This window comes from Danio rerio, chromosome 8 (genome assembly GCF_052040795.2).
Source record: "Danio rerio strain M-AB ecotype USA chromosome 8, GRCz13ab, whole genome shotgun sequence".
In the NCBI taxonomy this organism is placed as follows: Eukaryota; Metazoa; Chordata; class Actinopteri; order Cypriniformes; family Danionidae; genus Danio; species Danio rerio.
In genome coordinates this window covers 28,182,823-28,201,506 of record NC_141028.1, presented here as the reverse complement: position 1 = coordinate 28,201,506, position 18,684 = coordinate 28,182,823, and the positions used below count along the sequence as shown (strand labels likewise).

The window sequence follows — 18,684 nt, the reverse complement described above, 5'->3', positions numbered from 1 at the left end:
GCCCAGTTGGTCCAGCAGAAAAGATCAAAAAATCAAAAAATTCTTATTAGTTATTTCTTAGCCATACATTTTCAGTAATGTAGTAAACAAGCACAATTGTAAATAATAAATAATTATAAATACCATTTTTTTAACATAAATTTTCTATTAAAAACATATATACTCTGTAAATACTTTTAAACAAATGCTATTGTAAAGAAGATAATTAAACAATGGATAAAAAAAGATTTAAGTAGAGTTTTATTAATTTTTTTAGATGGATTGTTGGTGATTGGATTGGTGTTGACACAATTGGTCACCTTTACAGGGACATAGGATAACTAAGACTTTTTCAAAATAATTTAATACGTACAAGACAATTTTTCCATGAATTTGAGACATTTAAAGACCTAAAATTTAGTTTTTGAAATTGAAGGCGTTTGAAAACTTCTTAAGACCCTGCAGACACCCTGTAAAATAAGATGAAAAGCTTATTTTGTCCCTAAGTTACTAACACAATTCTTGAGTTTTTTGGGGGACAACTTAATTGTTTTACATTCAATTCACTTAAATTTGTAAAAAAAAAAAATATTAGGTTAACTTAATCAATTTGTGTTAAGACAACATGAAGCAATTGTGTGGAACTCAGCATTTTTTACAGTTCAGTTAAAATTCTAAAATGGTGAATGCATATACTTCTAGCATTCCCATTTGCTACAATAGCAAAGGTTAACATCTGTAAAAGCATTTTGATGACTTTCAAAAGAACGGAAAATATTTAGAGATTGATTGCAGCAGTCAGGGACTGTTTGTCTGTCATTACTCAAAAATACCCTTGCAGCAGTTTTATATGTTTATTTATTTCACATTGGCTGCCACCAAGCCAAGGTAATAAATATCAGAGTTATGTTTAGTTTCTTTGCCTTTTTTCCAAGTGCCTAAAATAATTGTATTTCCTTTAAGGGTATAATTACATAACATTGATGTGCTAAAAAAGACACGTTTTCCATCTGTCATTATTGGAGAAGACTTGCTAATGTCAGTGGTGGTTAAATTGTGCAGGCTCATTGCCTCTGTTTTTGTACATTTAAATTAGCTCATCATCACACATTAACATAATCTTGCTAGTACACTCTCAGAAAAAAAAGGTACACGGTGGTACAAATAATGTAACAAATAATTGTACATTTGTTAAAGTTGAACCTTATATGGCACAAAAAAGACCTCTTATGATACTGTTCTGTGCCTTTTATGGTACAACTGAAATGAAGGTACACAATTGTTCCCATATAGAAGGTACAAAAGTGTTGAACAACTCCTCCTTTATTACAATACCTATGTAAATAAATATGACTGGAAATGCAAAGTGATTTTATGAATAATTTCCATATTAAAACAAGAATCATCATTTAAATATGTTTAAAGAAACATGTGAACATTAATTACTAAGTTCTATAATACAAAACAACTGGTAAAACATAAAACTATAGGTATTGTAAACTAAACATTTAAGGCATTCTAAATAAATGTTTGGTAAGCATGTTTGACACTGTTAAGGTACAAAGTGTCTTGTCACTGTGGTGGTACCTTCATGGATCAGATTTGTACCTTTGATGAAGATACAATATTGTAAGTGCAGGTTTTAAAAACCAAAGGTACATTTTGGTTTTCCATGGTACAAATCATGTCCTTAAAGGTACAAACTGCAATGGTACAAATTTGTATCTTTGTCTTAAGGAACTATTGCATTGCATAAAAGGTACTGCCCCAGTGACAGGGGTTTGTACCTTCTTTTGTACAACATTGTACCATTTTTTCTAAGAGTGCAGCATGGAGTAAATGTTATTCTCTGTCTAAGGTGTCTGAATACACCTTGAAATAAATGTCTTTTAGTTTTCTGTGTTTTGTTTTGCAAATTAAACTGTCTACAGTTTTAATATGAGCCATTACGATCCACTACATAAAAACAGTAATTGTTAATTATATGGATTTGTTTTAAATTACACAAATCCCTTGAATTAACACAAGAAAAAAAATCTGCGTGAAACAGGCTTTAAATGAATAAATCATTATAGCTCCTCACGGCTGTGTTCAGCTCCACAAAAGGAGGAGAGGTGCAGTTGTACAGGTCAGGGTCCAGCCATCCTCTCTCTCCATCACAGTGGCGAATAGCAGTTCCTTCAAAAAAAAAAGGCATTAGAGGAATGTAAAAAGAAAAAAGATTTATTAAAGACCCAGATATGAATTTCCACACTCACCCACTGATCCTTTAGGACACGGGACGGCAGCAGGAAGGTTGAATTTAGTTCTGGGCCACCAGATTGCTGATGTTATAGTCTTCGGACAACCATCATAGATCACTGAGAAAAACGAGAGAGGAAAGGATTAACAAATATTGCTAACATGAAGGGATTACTGGTTGTATGGACGGTGTTGTACCTTCACAGCCGGTCTGTGTGACCTCAGCAAACGGATTGTCGCACATGTTGCACTGGCGGCCAATCACGCCGGGTCGACACTGGCACTGCCCGCTCTCTGGGTCACATGACCTTGAGAAGGAGCCCACTGGGTAACAGTCACATGGCAGACAGATGTCACTGCCCCGCCGTCGGTAATGAAACTCCTGATGCACACAGAAACATCCACATGAGCAAATGCACAACACAAATGAAGAGAGAGAGGTTCTGAAAATCCTTCATGCGCATAATATTAAGCCAAGACACCGCAGGTGATTGAAGAGAAGAAATGTAAAACCAAAACACCACAGTTAATGTGGAAAGTTTTAACTATTGCAACCAATTTTTGTAAAATGTTTCGTTTAAATATAAAATAAGGCATTGTATACAGTCAAGCACAAAATTATTTATACGCCTGGCAAATTCTGACTTTTAGACTTTTTCAAATGTAAATAAAAGAGAAATATTTTTTTTCCAAAATGATGCATCTTGCACATCGTCTTATTATCTTTTTTAAGAGAAGCTTGTGTCAGTTCTGGTCAGAAAAAAACCCGCTGGTTGAATAAAGCTAACTTGAAGTCAGAATTTGCCAGGGGTATGAATAATTTTAGGCATTACTGTATGTATATAATTGATGAAGTCAGGTTCATAATGCACTTTTTTTATATATTAGAGTCAAAGGTTTTTACACTGGGCATTTGGGGAATTTCTTGTTGAGCAGTCTGAGACAGATTTTCTTTTGTACAATAAAATGTTGTGTATAATAAGGCATGTTTTTTGAACATATCCCTCTGTAAAAACCTTCAGAATATAGATATGAATAATAATATAACATTTGGTATTAGTGCTGCTGAAGTGGAGATTTATGGCTCAATGTTGGAGGACAAATTTATTTTGATAAAACAGCCTTTGCACTGGATTTGAAAGCTACAAACACAAAATGACAAAGTGCAATGGAATAAACACTTAAAAGAGATGTTTTGCTTACATTAGAATGAAAAAAAAAGACTTATATAAAGCCTGATAAAATTGTATGTCGTTCAAATTTTCATTTGGGACTGGAGTGTTGTGTATGGATAATGAAAAGCCTGACGTGAGAGTGAGTAATGCTTCATTATAGCACCCAAGAGTGAGGAAAACACATCTCTAATCTCTTAATTACAGCAAAACAGGCACACACACAAACCAATTAACACTTCACAGACCAACTATACTGTATGCACGTTTATATGTGTAAATATATTGGCATTTACTCCTAAAAATAGCATTAACTAAAGAGTAAATACTGAAAAGTATATATTTTTGTATTCAGAATCACAAAACTAAGTCATAAAATGTACATTTAATGCAAAAATATGCCACATGTTCGATAATCAAATCACAAGTATGATTGTTGACAATTAAACTCACTATCTAATGCCCTTCTGTGTCAATGAACAGCATTTTTAATACTATAGTATGCACAACATTTGTTGGTTTTTTTAGCATCTGTTATCTGACAAAAGTCTTGTTGTCTTGTCTTGTATCCTAGTTGTAAGAGCAGCAAATAATAACTTGACTTCTAGTTGATCATTTGAAAAAGTGGCAGAAGATTACTTTTCAGATGAATCATCTGTTGAACTGCATCAATCATCACAATAACTACAGAAGACCTATTAGAACCCGCATGGACCCAAAATTGTCACACAAAACAGTCCAGTTTGGTGAAGGAAAAATCATGGTTTAGGGTTACATTCAGTATGGGGGCGTGCAAGAGATCTGCAGAGTGGATGGCGACATCAACAGCCTGAGGTATCAAGACATTTGTGCTGCCTATTACTTTACAAACCACAGAAGAAGGCAAATTCTTCAGCAGGGTAGCGCTCCTTCTCATACTTCAGCCTCCACATCAAAGTTCCTGAAAGCAAAGAATGTCAAGGTGCTCCAGGATTGGCCTGCCCAGTCACCAGACATGAACATTATTGAGCATGTCTGGAGTAGGATGAAGGAGAAGGCGTTAAAGATAAATCCAAAGAATCTTGATGAACTCTGGGAGTCCTGAAAGAACGCTTTTTTTGCCATTGCAGATGACTTGATTAATAAGTTATTTAAGCCATTGCAGAAATGTGTGGATGCAGTTCTCCAAGCTCATGAGAGTTATGCGCAATATTAAGTCTTTTTCCACTGCACCATGACTTTATATTCTATACTGTACATTATTTATGTGAAGTGACAAGACTTTTTTTCTAAGCAAAGTCAGACCTTACTGTCCGAATTAAATAATTAAAAATTAAGACATGATCATATTTTTATTTTGGTAAAATAAGTGTACTAAAGGCCTTTGCCTTTCATATAAGCCACTTCTGATACCAAATGATCAACTAGAAGTCAAGTTATTATTTGTTGTTCCTAAAAGTTGGATTGGTGACAAGACTTTTGTCAGGTAGTGCAGATGAGAACTTTTAAAAGTTCCAAAGCTTTTCAAAGCTGCATCTTTTATTATCTTCAAATTATGTACAGGCACACAATGAAACTCAAAATGACATGTTAAATAAATTTGGTGTAAAATTGTAACAGAAATTAAAGATAATATAAAAAATGAATAATTATTATACTGTATTTTACAAAATTACACATTTCATGATCTTTTAGCTTTAACAAGCTTAGTTGAACTATCTTTTGAACTCGATTATTTCTCGATTATTTATTATATCGATTATTTAACCCTTATGAGAACATCCCTTGTATTGCTTAAACATTTTCCACAGGTTTCCTGTGAGGGTTCAGGGTTAGGATTTTGGGTAAGGTAAAGCCAAAAAAATAGCTTTTTTTTAATTATTATAATAATTACCTCTACAGAGAGTCTTCGTAAACCATATATACAGGTGTATGTGCATGCGTGAACTCTTATTTGCATAAACCTTGCAATGGCAGTGTCCAGTGGTCTTATTGCAGTCCGTGTCAAAGCCTTTACTGGCATCGCAATGGCAGGGTCCACATGTCGGGCTTCCCCACCAACCACGAGGACACTGCTGCTCTATCCTATACACAGAGAGAGAAAGAGAGAGAGAGAGAGAGAGAGAGAGAGAGAGAGAGAGAGAGAGAGAGAGAGAGAGAGAGTTAGATTTGATCAAATACCTATGTATCTAGGGCAGATCTGACATAGAGAGCGAGCCAGCATGACACACACACACACACACACACACACACACACACACACACACACACACACACACACACACACACAGAGAGAGAGATGGAGCCGGCAGATAAAAGAGAGCAGATGAGATGCCGCTGTTGTGAAGGATTTGGCAGAACGTGTGTGTGTATGTGTGTTTGAAAAGAGGTTGAATCAGGGTCACCATGAGTCACAGTCTGTCAGCAAACTTAAGTCTACTTTCATCCGTTCAAACCTCCAGCATACAAACACACACACACATACACACACATACATATACACATGTGCAGCTAAGTAGAACAAATGCATCATTAACATGAACACAAACCTATCCACCATACACAACCAGGCTTTTGGATAAGCTCCAACACTGGATTAGTGTGATATAAAACTCTCACACATACATACAGTACACACACAATCTCAATGCACATAAAGACTTTGTCCATTCCTGAGTGATTATTTTACTCTACATTTGTTTGTCAGCTTATTAGAGATTATGGATCAATGTAAGAGTAACTGGGCTACAGGACTGAGGAGCTACTGTACATGGCAGAAATCATTTTTCAGTATTTTCTCAAATTCTTTTGGCCAAAAATCTGGCAATGATTTTTCTTTTCTGAGAAAATACCTTTAAGTAAACTTAGCATTTTTAAAGCTGGTCTTAAAATAAAAATTGCAATAGTCTATCATTACCAATGACAGATAGAAATTCAGCTTCTCAAATGGGGAAACACTGATTTTGTCTGCTTGGGCACAATATTTTAAGTAAAAAATCAATTATTTTTACAGTATCTTACAGTTTTTACAGTTATTTTCTACAGTACCTCACAACATTTTTAACCAAATAATCAAGCTAAATATCCATTCATATATTTGTTCCATGAAAAGTTATTTGAAGGACACAAAGTGGTTAACAGCATTAAAAATGAAGACTGCTTTGGCACATGGATTAAAAAATGATGTGAATAGGTAAATAATTTAGAGTAATACTGCTCTACTGCATTAAAACATTATAATTATTAATGCTACTTTCATGGTTACTTTAAAGTACAAAACTTAGCAAATCTTCTGCAAAATCTATTTTAAAAATGCAATGTAATGTGTGTATACATTGTTTATATAATGTGTTTATATACACCCAAACCGCTTTACAATCATGAGGGGTCTCTCCACACCATCACCAGTGTGCAGCATCCACTTGGATGATGCAATAACAGCCACAGGACAACGGCGACAGTTCGCTCACCACACACCAGCTATAGGGGAAGTGAAAAGAAGGTGATAGAGCCAGTTTGGTGAATGGGGATGATTGGGAGGCCATGATCGGTAAGGGCCAATGGAGGGAATTTGGCCAGGACACCGGGGTTAAATCCCTACACTTTACGAGAAGTGCCATGGGATTTTTTTTAATGATTTTTTTTTTTTTAACACTATAGAGTCCCCTTTACTTTTACTGGGGCATTAGGACAGACCACAGGTTATTTAAAAAAATATTTGATAAAGGGGATAAAACAACAAAAACAGTCGTGTCTAGTATATATATAGGTAAACATGCTTACTGTATAAATCACACAGAATGAAGTAATTTGAAAATGCAAAAAAGCAGATTGTTTCCTGTGAGGGTTGGCTTTAGAGGTAGGGTTGGGGTAGGTTTAAAGAATATACTGCTTGCATAGTAGAAACCTCATTACATCAATGAGAGTCACCACCATGATGTACTGTAGGAACAAGTGTGTGCACTTTTTATGTGGTTTACAAGGAAATTGTATAATGAGATGGATATGAGGTACTCTATAAAGGTGGTTTCCGAGAACATCCCTTGTGTTGCTTAAAAAACACTCAACGGAGTCTTTTCACTATGAAAATTTGCCAATGGGTTGGGTAAAGCCAAATAGTAAATAGTAGTAATTTATAAAATACATTATGCCTATGAAGACCCCTTGTAAACCATATATACACATGTATATGTGTGTGTGTGTGTGTGTGTGTGTGTGTGTGTGTGTGTGTGCGTGTGTGTGTGTGTGTGTGTCTGAACTCTTTATTTGTATGTACCTTGCAATGGCAGTGTCCAGTGGTCTGGGAAAGAGCTTGTGGATTTTGCGCCTTCGACTGATGACCCAAAACTTTGTAGTGGTAGGGGTGGCCTGCCTATTTATTTTGATTAATATGGTTATGTTTAGGGAGTGATGTACGCTCCTGTATTTTTTTTTTAAAGATTTATAGGTAATTTAGTTTATTTTGCTTAAATATTATTTTGTTTCTTATTTTGGCCAGTGGTCACCCTGAAGAGTTGCTCCTTAATATTTTTCTACCTACAGTACAATAAATCCATTTAATTTTGAGTGTCTGTGTTTAGTTGTTAATCGAAGGGGATCTTTTTAGGAAATCCACCACCGCAACCCAAATATTTAATATTCCCTTTAGGTCATTTTTTGTCCCCTAGACTTGGGGCGTAATAGTGTGAACGCATGCAGTGTTTGTGAATGTGTACCTGTGTTGGCAATATTGTCCATAGTGACTATCCTCACAGTCACAGATGTATCCGTGAGAGGAGCTGGGCTTCCTGTGGCACTTTGCTTGATTCTCACATGGGTTCAGTTGACAAGCATCCATACAGCTTTTACCATAGAATCCTAAATAGAAAAATAGAGAACTGTTACAACACAAACCTCGAATTATAAAAAAAACAAACATTATCACTTAAAGGTGAAGTGTGCTATACTCAGAGATCAAGGCTGTGCTGTATTATGGGTTGTGTTGAGTAGAACACAAAATTCATACCGTCCATTTTGCTGCAGACTAGCTGCACAGCGTTATTTACTGTTTATTTGCGTCATATAATGAAAACATGTACATTCAGAGCTTCAAAACAATCATCCATTGAAAGTAAACTGCATAAAACAGCTCACTGCACAACTTTATGACTGATCACATCCATTCAAGCTCAACAGTTTGAGCAACACGTTTCAGCGTGAACCGTTTTGTGAACCTACAACAATGTAACGCAGAATGAGGCAGTGCCAAATATATCGAATGCGACAGCAACCCTCAGCTTATGCTGTTACTCATTTCGCATTGCTTGAAGGCACAGTATTAAAAAAAAAAAGAAAAGCCTGTTTAAAGAGTAAAGAAGAAAAATAAAAAATGACTAAGTGGATCTCAGGGGGAAAAATAATCCAATAAAAAGTATTATAAAATAAATCAAATCCACGCACATAACAGAGGAATAAATACACCTGCCTGAATGAAATCTACAAACCGTTCAAGAGGAAAAAAACCTTCAGATTTTAAGGCATAGGAGCAAAATGGACAGAATGCATTTCATGCTCTACTCAAAACAAGCCATCATACAGCCTAGCCTTGATCTCTGAGTATAACAAAAGCCTCCATCTGCACATCGACTGATCAAAAGACACAATAGTCCCTTTTCTGTCTCTCTCGTTGAGCGGAGAGATGTTTGAACTTCTTTAGAAAAATGTACACAAGCTCTATCAAGAAAAGCTCAGCAATCAGAAAAGAAATGAAGTTATACAACCATGCTCTTCAGATAAAGATGGCTTTGAATAACACAGAAGTCACTGCCTAAAAAACGTGACTATATTCTCATTCAATCAATTGTAGCAAGCAGCAACAATGAAACTGATTAAAAATGTTAAATTATGTACGGGAATAAAACAAACAACTGAGAAAGAGAGCTGTTCGTGAATTTAGGCATTTTCCTGCACTGTCTCTCTGCGTGTGTGCGCGCGTGTGGGTTTACTCTAGTAGGAGAAATTAATTCAGTGTATGAGGGGAGCCTTTGATTTCTCTTTCCGCACAACACTATTAATAACACTGGCCTGATGTAACTCTAACGGCATGATAATGAAGTGAACGGGTCTGTATCCTCATTTAGACGTGATCAGCGTGAGCACGCGCAAACATCAGCAGCTCTTTTACTCTGTGTGGGTGAGCTGTCAGACTGGCAACTTGCCGCTGACACGCTCTATGCATTATTAATATTTGGATGTTCTGCTTCCACTGAAGCACAAGACGCTGTTCGGCTCATCCCAAATCATGCTGAAAAACATGATCATTGGTTTTTACACAAACTTTGTGAAACTTTTATTGCAGCTTGAATGCTCAACATTTGCACTAGGTTTCATTTTTGACAGAACTGGTAATTAAAACTGCTCCAGACTTTAGTGGATATACTTAAAGACAACATTTTTGCATACATTTTTTTTCATATTCGTTATTCTAAAAATGCAGTTTTCAAAGAAACTTTGCATACTGAGTTCAATGAGTATTAAATAAATAGCTGCAAAAAAATAAACAAATCGCAAAACAATACGGTGGTTCTCAACCATCTGCCACAATTTGTCTTTATATTCCGCACTGTTTGTCATGAAGGGCTCTATGCTGTGAGATAGAGAGGATTCATTTGTTGGACACTATTCTATTTTTGAAATTTTGACAACATTCTATTAGAGATTTTAATTGCTTAAATACCTCATCACTGGGAAACATACATACGCACTCATTCGCTACAGACAATTTAGCTTACCCAATTCACCTATACCGCATGTTTTTGGACTTGCGGGGGAAACCGGAGCACCCGGAGGAAACCCATGCCAACATGGGTAGAGCATGCAAACTCCACACAGAAATGCCAATGACCCAGCTGAGGCTCGAACCAGCGACCTTGCTATGACACAAACATGCTACCCACTGCGCCACCGTGCAGCCCCTAGGACTTGCATTTAATGAATCAGTTTCAGATAAAAATCTGTACTCTTCTATTGAGATGGAAAAAGTTACCTACATCAATAGCAAATTACTATGCCTTTAAATTAGATCCAACATAGATCTTCACTAGTGGTCTCATACATTTGCACCATATTCCATGCATTTATAATGTTTGATTCAGTGCATTTTAAATCAAATATTATTTTCCATCTCACCTGGTTCACAAACACAGGTGTGTCGATCCCATTCGTCTGTGCATTGGCTGTGGGTGGGGCAAGGGGAGGAGTTACACGGATTGCCAACATTACAGCCAGTTTCCACTTTGATTGTTCTGGATGGACGGGGCAATGCAGGGGAATCAGGACGCACCCCTAGGCGTACCCCCTGAGGACAAATAATGAGCACACAAACATTAATATTAAACACATTGATAATGATAAAAAAAATTTCCAAATCAGCAGTTTAAAAGGATCAAGTGAAACTAAAAAATTATGTAATTTTGCTGAAAATTTGTCTTTATACTCATAGGAATAAATTACTTTTTAAAATATATGATAAATATTGTAAATTGTGGTAATATGTCCCAATACTGCAGTTTTTATCACAAAAAAATAAATTCCGCTTTGATAAGAATAAGGGACATTTTCCAATGTTTAACATTAGCTAAATGAATAAGCAATTGCTAAAATCAATGCCCTAGTTTTACAGTAAATACAAAAAAAATTACAATAATCAATGCAAATTGGAGTTTAATTGGCAAATGTTTCACTGACTGCTCATCTGAGGGAACTTTTACATTATCTCTGTTCTCTAAGTTCTCATTAATTATTCAGCTAATTGTCAGCTTGTTAAAACTAATGACCCCATTAGGAATTAAAAACTACCAGTATGTCATACATTATGGAAGGCTGCAGTAGTGCAGTGAGGATATATTCATCTATAATGAAAAGAAACTGTCTAAAAGAAGTTAGAAAGAAGCACCTGAATGCAGCCACGTATCCCATTTTGCACCTCTCCTGACCCTAAAACTCCACCCACATGCAGGTGCTTCACTTTTACACCATTAATCTCATTCCCAACGATGACCGTTCCCTGTGACAGAGAGGAGAGAAAATGGGATTAAATTAGTCCATTTAGATGATACTGAATGTATATCAGTGTTTAACCCTTAGCCCAGTGACCTGTGGATGATTTGTAGTTTAATCCACAAAGATTAGAGTCTGATATTCCAGAATTCCAGATTATGGATTACAACACAGGATTATAACAGTGAGTCAGCAATATAATAGGGGTTAGAAGATCACTTGTGTTTTTTTGGGATGGGAGTGTGTACCTGATACAGTCCGAAGTCCAGGCGCACTGTGGCAATGTACCGAGTCTCTCTGCCACTCCTGACATCACGGAGCTCAAGCTGTAGGTCATGCCAGCGTCCATCACACACCTGAACTTGATCCAGTCGCAGTCTGACCGGCCGAGTCGAACCCCGAGCCACAGAAAACACCAACTGACCCCCAACCACCTGAAATAATAGACACAATTACTTGACTTTTATTTAAAGTTTGCATAGGACAAAAGAATTATATTTGATTATCTAAGCCAGGGATGCCAAAACTCGGTCCTGGAGGGAGAAGTTTCTAGCAAACCTAGAAAGAGTTTGATTAGCTGGATCAGGTGTGTCTAAGTGGGGTTGGAACTAAACTGCAGGACAATGGTGCTCCAGGACCGAGTTTAGGACCACTGGTCTAAAAATATGGAGTCTTGATAATTTATTGTTTACTTCAAAGTCAAGCTAGTTTGATTTAATTAATAATGTGCTTCTGTCAGTTGTGTAAAGTAACGAATTACAAATACTCAAACTACTTGAGTAGTTTTTCTCAGGAATTGTACCTTAAGAAGTTTACAAAATGTGTACTTTTACTTTCATTTGAGTACATTTTTGTGCTGTATCAGTACTTTTGCTTCACTGTTTTCCTTCAGCCTGCAGTCACTATTAATGTTTCTTGTCTATTGTGATTGGCTAAGCAGAATATTCAGTCCCATGACTGCCATCCAATCAAATCAGGTAGACCAACCTTAAGAGACAGAAGCTTTCCACAACAAGCAACAAGTGAGAAACTGTCTAGACAGCATGTCACTGATGGAACATGACTACTGCAAAATGACTGAAATCATTATGATTAAGGCCCAAATGCCGTCAAGCAATAACTACTGTTAATGCACTACAGAATGTTACGTTTTCAAATGCATGCACAAATGTATTCTCTTAGTTTTGCATGAGCTTGGTTTACATAACTCACAGCTTGTTAGTCAGGGTTTAAAGTGCACAGCCTAAGCATTAACATATTGTCACAGCAAGATTCTTGCCTTTAATTACATCACTTCTCATGTAAATGTGTCTACCTTACGCTACTCTTTAATTTGCATGGAATAAGGTGGAATCATTTTCACAGTTTAATACTCACTACTCTTGAGCAACTTTTTTAAAGGCTAGATTTTACTCATACTTTTGGTAGCTTTTACAACAGATACTCTACTTGAACTTAATTTATTGGCAAATAATAGTACTTTTACTGAAGTATGATTTTTCAGTAGGCTTCCCAACCCTGGCATCTAGAGAAAATGTTTCTTTCCTACTACAAACCACATAATGTTTTCCTTTCATCAAGTCCTTAATAATTTAAAACACTTATTGGGATATCTAAAGGCAAACAAGGCATTTTTCCTTAATGCCAAAGAGCATTTGTACAGTAGAGCTGCTTTGCAGAACGAAAAGCCTTGTTTATAATTCATGGTGGCTTCAATTCTTTGATTTTACTTAGAGTAGTACTTTCTTTTGATGAAAATGTATTCTATTGTAGTTTTTTTTTAAGTGAAGATGGTTATGAAAAATGCTAAATAAAACATTGAGGCCATGCACACACTGCAGCTTTTTAGTTCACCTTTTAGTGCTTACTTTCGTTCTGCACACATACAGTTCAGAAATGTGACAACCCCATTCTACCAATAAGGCAGGACTTCCTCTTTACACCAATTAAACTGTTTATTATAATCCTTTAAAATGCACACAAAGATTTTTTATTGAAATTTTGTTGAAAAAGAAATCAAATGTACCATTAATGAAGCAATCAAATGATGCATTGACTGTCAATTTGAAAGTATTGGACCCTTTCCTTGTGGTTTTGTTTTTGTAAGCATATTTACCTGGAAGATCAGGTTGGTGTACTGTCCAGCTTGAGCCTGCAGCAGGACCCCCTCTTTGGATCGGGTGCGAAACACCAGCCCCATGTACCAGGGTGTGGTGATGGTGACTTCATTCTTCAGGTCCCACCACAGTGCACTGCTCCCCAGGAAACGATGAGGGTGGGACATCACTGAGGAAATCATATCAACACAACACCATGATCAACAGTGCCATTATGACATTAACATTTACTAATAGTTCCTGTTGGATGCTGGCATTCTGATTTAAGATCCACCTAAAGGCCAATGGAGAATTATTTGTATGTCTTTGTACGATTACATGGATCTTACCTAAGCTGCAGTCTTTCCCTCCAAATCCAACGGGACAGTCACAGGAGAACGTCTCCCAGCTCACCCGACATGTGCCGCCATTTTGGCATGGGTTTGATTTGCAGAAAGGCAGTTTGGCACTGCAGCCTAATTAAGAGACAGTCGATTCACATAAATGATCACATGAATATACACTACAATAATGTACTCATTAGAAACTCACATAAAAATATAATTTAGTGCTTTTGAAGCATACTATAGTAAAGGTTATTATAATGTTTATATTATAGTATTTACAACTCGTTATTAATTAATGATAAAGCATACTGTAATAATTAAAGTGAATTGATAAACTATAAATATTAAATATTGTAGTATGCTTGAATTTTTCCTAAAGTAAACTGGTGTATTATATAGTTATAGAAAATCTACAGTATATGGTGATTTATTTATAGTACTACAGTTTTAGTACTATGTTTTACTACAGTTTTAGTACTATACAATTTTTAGTACTTTAGTTTTTAGACAGTATTATCACAACTATAAGAATACCACAGCAGATTTATCCAAGAGCTTTACTGCTCTATGATTCAAAACACTATAGTATTTTCTATAAATTACTATAATATATTTATATATTTGTAAAGATGTCTCTTCATTTTAAGCTATATTTATTTGATTCAAAATACAACAACAAAAAAAGTAATAATGTAATGAATTATTAGAATTTTCTATTGTAATATAATTGTAAATGTAATTTACTCTAATAATGTAAAAGCTGAATTTTCAGTAGCTATTACTCTGGTTTCCAGAGTCACATGACCCTTCAGAAATCTCCAAATGCTGATTTGGTAAGCTCAAGTTTATGAACAGCAGTGCAACTTGAATCATGATCACAGGCAATATTTCCACCTTATAATTACTGTATTATTATAATTATGCGTTTTTCAGTAATATAATCACAAGTGGTCAGTTGAGACGCATTACGTTTCCATTTGGAATTAACATGCATTCAAATGTGTCCCTTGTGATCACTTGTGTTCGGATTTCGCTAAAACCTTTTCTTCATCACACTCTAAATCCCTTCCACAGGAGCACTCAATACAAGTGCTACTGATACTTGCGTTACGCAGCTTAGCAGAAACCGAGAAAGAAAGCTAATTACAAGAATGTGGATGTGCTTGTGCTATGATTTTGCTTGTAATTTGAGTTTTAAAACAATGCAACAACGTATGGATACCTTATTTTAGTGCTCTTTCTCAGAACACATTTAGTAATGATCTTTTAAGGCTGTTTCAATCTATTTTGCCTTTACACTTTAAAAGCAATCCAACCAAATGTATTTTCAAATGACACAAAAAGTGGAAGGTTGCCTATAATGTAAAACATTACAGACCCTTATTACGTCTGTATTTAGCAAAAACATCTTAAAACCAGATATAAACAGGCCACAGATACTGGTCGTCTTACTATCACATCAAAAATAATCAGTTACCTGGTAATGTGCCATTATTAGCAATGAATCCTGCCATATCCACTGGTCTGTTATCAATATGCAGGTCTTTCATGCAGCCAATAAATTCTCGTGTACTAAAAGGGAAGTTCTCAGGCAGGTTAGGAACTCCTCCTAAAAACAGCGGGCCTGTCAGATCTAAAGACCTGTGAGAGAGGGAAAACACAAAAAGAGAATGGGACAGACGTTAAATGTGCTCTCTGGAGCAAAACCAACACTGTTAATGAACGTGTGTGAGTGTGTGAACGCTCACTTCTTGCTGCTGGTCTGTCTTCCCTGGGCTGCACAGCTGTAGTTGCCGAGTTGAGCACCAAAGCGGAGAGAAACAGCAGTATCACAGTCATCTACACTCAAGACAGCAACCTTCTCATCGGACGGGCCTTGAACCTCACCGCTCACACTGCGTTTTGGCTGGATTTATGTAAAAATGGTTCCTTGTGAGTACAGATATCACACAACTATATCCTAAATACACATTACAAGAATTTTCTGAATACTAGGAGTATAGAGGCAGACATTTAGAGGGAGACATTTTGAATTTTTTAACTTAATAACTTCATTCAAATATACAGTTGAAGTTAGAATTATTAGCCCGCCTGTTTATTTTTTCCCCAATTTATGTTTAATGGAGAGAAGATCTTTTTTAACACATTTCTGAACATAATAGTTTCAATAACTCATTTCTAATAATTAATTTATTTTATCTTTGCCATGATGATAGTAAATAATATTTGACTAGATATTTTTTAAGAAACTTCTATACAGCTTAAAGTGACATTTAAAGGCTTACCTAGGTTAATTAGGTCAGGGTCAGGTTAGGGTAATTAGACAACTTATTGTATAACAATGGTTTGTTCTGTCGACTATTGGAAAAATATTTAGTTTAAAGGGGCTAATAATTTTGCCCTTAAAATGGTGTTTAAAAAATAACAAATTGCTTATATTCTAGCCGAAATAACAAATAAGACTTCCTCCAGAAGAAAAAATATTATCAGACATACTGTGAAAATTTCCTTGCTCTGTCAAACATCATTTGGGAAATATTTAAAAAAAGAAAAATAAATTCAAAGGAGGGCTAATAATTCTGACTTCGCCTGTAACTATAGTAGCCTGACTTTTCTTAAAAGTGTGTATATTTAATTCTAACGTTGGCATTTTATTAAAATTACAGAACACAAAAGACTTCTGCGTATTTCTACCTTGCATGACCATAACGGTCAAGTTGACCGCATGCATTTCAGCGTCTTCTATTTGTTCATGTGCCTTTTAATATGTGTGCTTAGTAGCAACTTTCTGCTAACAAAAACATACCTTTCTGATATCAAAGACATAACTTTATTTTAGACATGTCTTTCAAAAACCATAACCAAAATTTTCATTGCAGTGGAAAACTTTGCTCTCTTGCTTGAAGGAAAAAGTTACATTCGTTCATTCTAGGGCAGTCTAGTAACTCATACACATTTATAGGCAATATGAAAAAAGTTAATATATTAGTGTAAGCTCAATAGAAGGTTTGAATCTAAATAAGACTTGACAAAATGAAATTCCCTACAGTCTTATGGACCATTTTGAGGGATGTAAACAAAAACAATGGTCCCAACTTATTTCCTGTTTTACATTTTTATTTTAATTTCTATAACTGGCGATGCTGTGGCGCAGTAGGTAGTGCTGTCGCCTCACAGCAAGTAGGTCGCTGGTTCGAGCCTTGGCTGGGCCAGTTGGCATTTCTGTTTGGAGTTTGCATGTTCTCCCCACATTCGCATGGGTTTCCTTCGGATATATGGTTTCCCCCACAAGTCCAAAGACATGTGGTACAGCTGATTTGGGTATGCTAAAGCTGTTCATAGTGTATGTGTGAAAATGAATGTGTATGGGTTTCACAGTGATGAATGGCAGCTGGAAGGGCATCTGCTGCGTAAAACATATGCTGGATAAGTTGGCAGTTCATTCTGCTGTGGCGACCCCAGATTAATAAAGAGACTAAGCTGAAAAGACAATGAATTAATGATTTTCTATAGCCTGCGAGAATCCAAAAAGAGCCACATATTGATAAATAATAATGTAATGTTATTTTATCATTAAGTTATGGTTAAATTGCCTCTTGTTAAAGTTATAAAAAAGTTTGATGACAAGCAGGAAAATGTTCATGGGCAAATGACATGACCACATTGAAATGGTCTATATGAACGGTCAGAATAACCATAGTGGCCGTTCTAGTATTTATAGAATTCTGGTAGTTCCAGTATCAAATATCCCCTGACATGCCTTGACATACACTGCTTTGTTCAGAGTGTGACGTAATGAAATATGAAATACAGGGTGGGACATATTGAGCAGTCTCCTAACTTTTTAAAAATATAACTTTGTTTATATCACAGCACGTGTATAAATGATCAGTTTTAGCCACATCTTCTAAATGTGAATTTTGTCAGAGATTTTGTAACACTCTAGCTTATAGATAACCTTTTTTATAACTATTGTTTTGGGGTTTCCACTGTTAATAGACAGGATAGTAGAGATTACAGACAGGAAAGTAAGGGGAGCAAAGAGAAGGGAAAGATTGCCAAAGGAGCTTGTGCCAGGAATTGAACTCGGTTTACCGTGAGCACCTCCGTGCTATATGTCGATGCTAGGCTATTGGGGTCAACATATATTTTAGGGGGACTATATAGCAAGGGTGCCCAAACGTTTTCTTATGAAGGATCAAAAACGAAATTTGATTGAGAGTGGGGGCCAAAAGTAAATACACCAAACTCTATTACACTTAAGTTGCCATGGGTAATTTCCTAATTTATTTAATATTTAAAAATAACTAGAAAACATTAATTTATATTAACTAATGTAGGTTTTAATTGAATAATGAACTTCTTACAGTAAAAACAAAAACAATCCCATTTATACCAGAATGGAATTACACTTATTAAGCTGCACCTCGCCAATGTCTGTCCTGTATCCAATGAGTGTCAGTATTTATATTTGAAAACAATCAGATTCAGGTACAACGTTTCCATTCGGTTTGCTTTTTTTTTGAGCTCAACAATAAAAAGAAACAAACAAAAAATGTTACATTAAATTGGAAATGACGATCTCTGTAACAGAAAAAAAAACTATGGAGAATGAAGTAGAAAATAAAAAATTTAAATAAAAAATATAAAATGTAAATAAAAAATAAAAACTATGGAAAATGAAATATAAAATTCTTACTGCTTTCTTCTCCTAAACAAAGAAGACATTATTGTTGATAACCAAGCAGTATTGTTCTCATTGACTTTTGTTGTGTTGTCCAAAGCAATGGAAGTAAATGAGAACCAGTATTTCTCTGTTTAAACATTCTTCAA

General features: G+C 35.6%; 1 protein-coding gene across 8 annotated transcripts in view; it reads right to left on the bottom strand.

The window, feature by feature from the left end:
* Window positions 1-18,684, bottom strand: part of celsr3 (cadherin, EGF LAG seven-pass G-type receptor 3) — a 92,660-nt gene that overhangs the window by 27,786 nt on the left and 46,190 nt on the right. For all 8 annotated transcript variants that reach the window (XM_087264815.1, XM_087264819.1, XM_087264817.1 and 5 more), the window contains exons 7-18: window positions 15,600-15,757; window positions 15,329-15,492; window positions 13,855-13,980; window positions 13,525-13,694; window positions 11,657-11,842; window positions 11,305-11,415; window positions 10,539-10,707; window positions 8,087-8,228; window positions 5,336-5,456; window positions 2,419-2,602; window positions 2,238-2,339; window positions 2,063-2,157 (exon numbers count right to left, since the gene is read on the bottom strand). In XM_087264815.1, coding sequence (XP_087120941.1) covers window positions 2,063-2,157; window positions 2,238-2,339; window positions 2,419-2,602; window positions 5,336-5,456; window positions 8,087-8,228; window positions 10,539-10,707; window positions 11,305-11,415; window positions 11,657-11,842; window positions 13,525-13,694; window positions 13,855-13,980; window positions 15,329-15,492; window positions 15,600-15,757 — 1,728 coding nt within the window. The remainder of the gene's footprint in view (window positions 1-2,062; window positions 2,158-2,237; window positions 2,340-2,418; window positions 2,603-5,335; window positions 5,457-8,086; window positions 8,229-10,538; window positions 10,708-11,304; window positions 11,416-11,656; window positions 11,843-13,524; window positions 13,695-13,854; window positions 13,981-15,328; window positions 15,493-15,599; window positions 15,758-18,684) is intronic.